Source organism: Anabas testudineus, chromosome 13 (genome assembly GCF_900324465.2).
Source record: "Anabas testudineus chromosome 13, fAnaTes1.2, whole genome shotgun sequence".
NCBI lineage: Eukaryota > Metazoa > Chordata > Actinopteri > Anabantiformes > Anabantidae > Anabas > Anabas testudineus.
The window spans coordinates 109,543-115,741 of NC_046622.1; the positions used below are offsets into that span (position 1 = coordinate 109,543).

The 6,199-nt window shown below is 42.6% G+C and overlaps 1 protein-coding gene across 1 annotated transcript; it reads left to right on the forward strand.

The window, feature by feature from the left end:
• Positions 1–6,088, forward strand: ppp1r14ab (protein phosphatase 1, regulatory (inhibitor) subunit 14Ab). Its single transcript, XM_026364344.1, has 4 exons — positions 1–1,024; positions 3,359–3,439; positions 3,688–3,720; positions 5,940–6,088. Exons 1-4 carry the CDS (start codon positions 833–835, stop codon positions 6,066–6,068), a joined length of 435 nt encoding a protein of 144 aa, XP_026220129.1. The 5' UTR covers positions 1–832; the 3' UTR covers positions 6,069–6,088.
• Positions 6,089–6,199: the final 111 nt, after the last annotated feature.

Consider the following 6,199-nt stretch of genomic DNA (forward strand, 5'->3'; position numbering starts at 1 on the left):
GTCTGTCAGGATGTCATTCAGCGGCGCTAGGACCCTGCAGAGTCCTCTCATGGAGCGTTTAAAGTTGCCTCGGAAACGTCTACGTCGCATTCAACTGTTGCTGAGTAAAAAGTAAATTTGACCAGAAACAGATACGTTTAGGGCAAATAGCAATGCTTGTTTTTCTTTATCTTTTTATGCTTTGTGTTGTTGTGCTCTTTAATATTGTATCTCTGCTCATGTTTGCGTTTCACTGGAAACATTTAAACCTATCTACACCGGATGTACAAACTGGTCAAATTGCCATTTCAGTGACAGAAGGTAAAACTCAATCTGAATCCTGCTGCCTTGTCCTCCTGAATCTGTCTCAATTTTCCACGTGTGGTCGTAACTCCGACATCACCTGAACGCAGCAGTAGCGACGGGTCCCGCCCTGCTCCGTTCCAGCACCGGCCGTTCTCCGGTTCTGCTCCGGTTCTGCTCCGGTTCTCCTCCGCACCCGTCTTTCCACTGTTTTCTATTTTCATACTTTCCGTCACTTAAAAAAAAAAGTGAAAATTTGAGAAGAGCCACAGAATTTAGCTTTTTGTTTATAATTAATTCTTATTTCTAGTATTAGTATTTGTTTTATTAGTATCAATAGAAGCAGTGGTAGTAGTGTTAGAAGTAATAATTAGTAACTTCTTTAATTCTTGGTATTTGTCTCTAATTATATTAGAGATATACATTATATAATTTTTCAATAAACCAGACTCTGTAATATTTTTATCAAATTTTGGAGATTTTTTTCCTCTGGACTCTTTCCCTTTCCTCTTTGAGGTTGACTCTGTGGGTCCAGGTCTGTGGGGTCCAGATGGCAGCGAACCGGGTGGGAAGACGGGTGAACAAGGTCTGTGGTAGCCAGTCACAGAGTCGGGCTCCGGGTCTGAGTCTGCAACGGCGTCAGGCCCGGGTCACCGTTAAGTACAACCGACGGGAGCTGCAGCGCAGGCTGGATACAGAGAAGTGGATTGACTGTGGACTAGACCAGCTGTACCAGGGCAGGGTGAGTACTGCAATAGTACTACTGTTGATAAATACGACAGAGCAGATCAGTGGTACCAGAGCCAAGTGAGTACTACAGTACTACCAAATACTGCTATTGTACAATACTTCTGCAGAATATATAGTGATAATATAGTGATTGATGACAGTATTGCAAAGCTGCTTGACTTATTTCCTGTGTACATCCATCTTCAGAAATAAAGTTTAAAAATGAAAGATATCAATAAACATACACAATGAAAAGTCAGACGTTAACAGCAGGTTGTAAACTGGTATCATGAAATCTCGTCTGTGCAGGTCTGGTTCCAGAGCTTTGACAGAGAAAACCTCAGATCGTGGTTTGGATAGAAAGCTAAAATCCTGTTTAGTAGTAATTCTAAAATGAACAGCCAGTCAGGCCAAGTTTGGGGGATGTGATCGAGTTGAATTAGTTAAAATATTTGCTTCTGTATTTTAACCCAGCTGCAGACACAGAAGGGAACTTGACTAAAGGCCAAAAGGTCCAAAAGCGAAGAGATAAAAGAACGATTTTCTCAACGTCAGTAGAGGATACAAACAAATGTGGTTATATTTGACCTGGTGTTCTGGACCTGAGCAAACAACACTCAGCAGCACGTTTAACGTATACTAAAAGGTCTTGAAGGTTATTGTGGATCAGCTGGATGGACTATGGTGGACTGAATAAAACCATCTCAGACTTTGTCTCATTTGGTTGGAGGACGTCTAATACACGTTACTGTTTCTGTCACCACCTCTTATGCTGCATATGTTTACTGATATGGTAAAGTATCATATGAGCTTCTTCAATATTTTCTTCAGGTTTTGGACAAACAAAGAAAAAAGAACCAAGGTGACTGGTCCCAGTACATGTGTGACTGTGAGGGAGGCAGAAGACAGACCAGTCCTGGACACAGAGTGGTGAACAAACATCAAGCCTGTGTTCAGAGATAGAAAATCTGAAATTTGGGTGAAGACTGCATATTCAAGGGTCTTGGCAACAAACGAAAGCATAAAAATGAGATGATAATAAAGATGAGATGTCACTGGAAGAGGAACCGGTGCCAGTATCGTGTTATCGTGCTAATATTAATAAAGTGTTCCTAATGAAGCTGAGAGGATTTGAAGGTTCCGTTTCCTGCAGAGAACAAATTTAAACATGAAGACGAAACACGAACTGACAGCTCGGACACTGCTGCAGGCTGATCTGTCCTACTGTGTTTTAATGTGTTAGTGACTAACAGGGATGTGACTGAGCTGCGGTTCACACACAAGTTACACTTTGTTCTCAAGACCTCTTCACCTAGCATCCGGGTTTTGATCTGGACCTGGTTTTGACTTATAACCTTTTACTCTTATCGTCAGTCTGTTGACACATTAGTGAACTACATAGTTTCAGGAAGGTATTCGAGTCCAGTCTGACGTTCAGAGACTAAAACTCTTTGATTCAGGTCCAGAAGAGAGGCTGGTTTTAGATAAATGTGAAGTTAGTCTGAACATTTTCTGTATGAAGCCAGAACCAAAAGCTGAGATTCTGAAAAAAAAAACAGAAACGCGTCTGCCGATATTTTCAGTGTCATGTTAACATGTGATGTCACAGGACAGATAATAGTTTTAAGCAGCGACCCAGCTTTGAGGTGAATCACATGACGCAGCTGTGGTTCTCTGCTCACACCGCTGTCCTACACCCACCCATCCTCCATCTATGTCTTGATGTCTCTTTAAAGCTGCTGAGTGGAATTGATTTAGGAGCCTGAACCTCCAGGGAGGGTGGAGATATTGACGAGTCAGAGACGGTAAAAGCTGCATTAGTGGGGGGAGTTTGAGATAAATGGCGGTGGTGGTCATCTGTCTCCCATAGACGCTGTAAAAGGGGGAGGAGTGATGACACAGAAACTCAGATCATTTTCAGTCACAGAGTTCTACCTCTGAAGGGAGTTTTTCCTCTACACTGTCTCATGGTGCTGCTCAGTGGGGTTGTTGGCTTTTCTATAATTTATTTGAACTGAGAGGACTGTGTGTCCAACACAGTCTTCTCTTTCACACACACATTTATTTTACTGGTGTATCAGCTGATGCAGTCCATCAGTCACTTTTCTAAGCAGGTCAGTGTGTGTGTTACTGTTCGGTCTCTTGACCTTCAGACACAGATGAAAGCAGATGTTCTCATCTCTCGTGTAAAAGCTGAACTTTTCTGTAGTATCAGTATTAGTATTACTAATAGTAGTAGTACATCAGTATAAGTTAAACATACTACAGGCATATTACATCATGTCTCTCATGACGCCTGATGCAAGGCGCAGCAGTAACATTGATCAAGCTTTGTCTGTGTCCTCAGGAGGAGGACATGCCGGAGGAGGTGAACATCGACGAACTGTTGGACCTGAAGACGGACGAGGAGAGGACTCACAGACTGAAGGTCAGACAGACAGACCACAGACAGACTGACGACAGACCGAAGGTCAGACAGACAGACAGATGACAGACAGACTGAAAGGCAGACAGACGACAGACTGAAAGGCAGACAGGTGACAGACAGACAGACTGAAAGGAAGAAAGACAGATGAACGACAGACTGAGGCTCAGACAGACGGACAACAGACTGACGACAGACAGACCACTACACTTTCATGTCAGTAAACTCATCTGTGTCTCACATGTTTACAGGAGATTTTCTGCTCATGTAAGAACAACACAGAGGTAAGAACCACAGACACAGACAGACAGACACAGGCAGATACACAGACGTACGCACAACTTTATTTGTATATAACGCATTAAAACATGAACAGATCCCAAATAAAAATAGATAAAATGCAATGAAGAGTTTAAATGAAATGAGAAACGACGTCAACAACCTGACCAACAGTAAAACGCTTCACGTTTGTCCTGCACCACCTGCAGAACATGAAGATGGTGCAGTAATGGTGTAAACCAGCGGTCTCTAACAGGCAGACTGCGGTCCGGATCCGGACCCAGAAGCTGTCCCATACAGACCCAGAGCTACAGACCAAACCAAACGTTTTGATTCCAAATCTCGCGGGACACCTTAATTTTCACCGGCCAGCTATTTCGATCTTTACAGTAGGTATTTAATGGACGCGAGAACGCATTGGCCAATTGAATGCGAGTTAAGCGATCCCACGTGACTTCACTTCAGCCAATCGATTCTGTGGATCACGGGGAGTAAAATTAGCGACTCAACAGTAGATGAGAGAAAGTTCGGGGTTGGAAAGTCAAGTCAACTTTATTTATAAAGTACTTTTAAAACAGCAGACTGACCAAAGTGCTTAACAATTTAAAATAAAAAAGAATAAAAGAATAGAACATAATAAAAGTGCAATCAAAATGCCATTTCCAACATAACATTTAAATAAAATTAAAAATTTAAAAGAACTAAAAGGAATAAAGTACAATAAAATTGTTAAAGCCAACTTCTCATACTGGGTCAAAAGCCAAGGAGAATAAATGAGTTTTGAGCTTTGATTTAAAAACAGTCAGTGAGGAGGCCTGTCTAACTTGCAGTGGCAATGCATTCCACAACTTAGGGCCTACAACAGCAAATGCCCTGTCTCCCCTGAGCTTCCTTTGTGTCTTTGGCACATACAGAAGCAGCTGGTCAGCTGATCTGAGCGACTGAGAGGGGGAGTGCACACATAGCAGCTCAGAAAGGTAGGGAGGGGCAAGACCATTTAAAGACTTAAAAACAAATAAAAGAATTTTAAAATGAACTCTAAGATGGACAAGCAGCCACTGCAGTGAGGCTAAAACCGGGGTAATGTGCTCTCTCTTGCGAGTTCCACTCAGCAAGCGAGCAGCAGCATTTTGTACCAGCTGAAGACAGGACATGGACGATTGAGACACACCAAAATACAAAGAATTACAGTAATCCAGGCCTGGCTTTTTGATCAGTGGCTGGACTGTAGCATGTTCACAGTTCTTTGGAAAGACACCAGAGGCGAGGCTGCTGTTAATAACAGCAAGAACAGAAGGTCCTAAAGTAGTGATAACCTCTTTAAAAAATCGAGGTGGGACAGCATCAGTGGGGGAACCTGAGGGCTTCAAATGTTTAACAGTCTCATATAAAAACGACAGAGTCACTGGTTCAAATTGAAGAAAAGTTACAGGACAAAATACAGAAACTCACGGGTCAGAAGCAGGTGGTGATATGAGGGCCCTGACATTGTTCACCTTATTTACAAAGAACTTAAGAAACTTTTCACATGCCTCCAGACAAGGTTCTACACAGGCAGTCTTGGGGGCATTAAGAACAACGTCTATAGTGTTAAACAGAACATGAGGCTTGTGACAGTTCGACAGGATAATATTAGACAGGTGTTGTCTTTTAGCCTCTTTTACCACAGTCTGATAACGACGCCAGCAGTCCTTTAGAATTTGCAAAGACACTTGCAGCAGCTTGTCCTTCCTCCACTTTCGTTCAGCTTTCCGGCACTCACGTCTGACACCACGAGTTTGATTTAGCCAGGGTTCAGATTGTTTTAGGCTGTCTGGGTTTTAATGGAGCCACAGCATCTATTACTGTTTGGCAGGTGGAGTGAAACCAGGAGCTGAGCTCATCTGTATCAGAACACACAGGCTCTGAGGTGTTTTGATTGAAGGAGGCTGAGAACTGAGCGGCTCTTATTAAAAGAGTCAATGTCAAGTGTGATCACAGAAAGTTGCTGGTCTCAGAGCCCAGTATGACCAATTAGTCAAAAGGTTTTTTAATTGTACTTAATTAATTTGATTTGACAGTCAAGTATTGATTATATGCAGGCTACTTAATAATATATCACAGTAAATAGTTAGACATTATAATAAATAATTTGTGTAACCGGACCTCTTTAAATTTTTGTTGAATACCCCTGATGTAAACTGTAGGAGGCCCTAACACCTGAAATTGTGTCTTTGCCCATCAGGCGTTCATCAGCGAGCTGCTGGTGAAGCTGCAGGGTTTACAAAAGCAAGAGGATCTGCATAACGACGGCATCAACCTCCCCCAGCTCCACATCTACCCTACCCGCTCTGGATCAGCTGACCCAGTCTGACCCAGAACCCCTGTACCTACAACCAGTCCAAAAGAAACTGGAGTGGAAAACAAACACACCTGGTGTCAGAATCCTCCAGAACCCCCCTTGCATTCACAAAAGAAGAAGAGTTGAGACTTTATCTTCTTAAT

Coding starts and splice junctions, on each gene's coding strand:
- ppp1r14ab (XM_026364344.1), top strand. CDS start 833: ATGGCAGCGAACCGGGTGGGAAGACGGGTGAACAAGGTCTGTGGTAGC. Junction 1,025..3,358: donor ACCAGCTGTACCAGGGCAGG/GTGAGTACTGCA, acceptor CTGTGTCCTCAG/GAGGAGGACATGCCGGAGGA. Junction 3,721..5,939: donor CATGTAAGAACAACACAGAG/GTAAGAACCACA, acceptor TTTGCCCATCAG/GCGTTCATCAGCGAGCTGCT.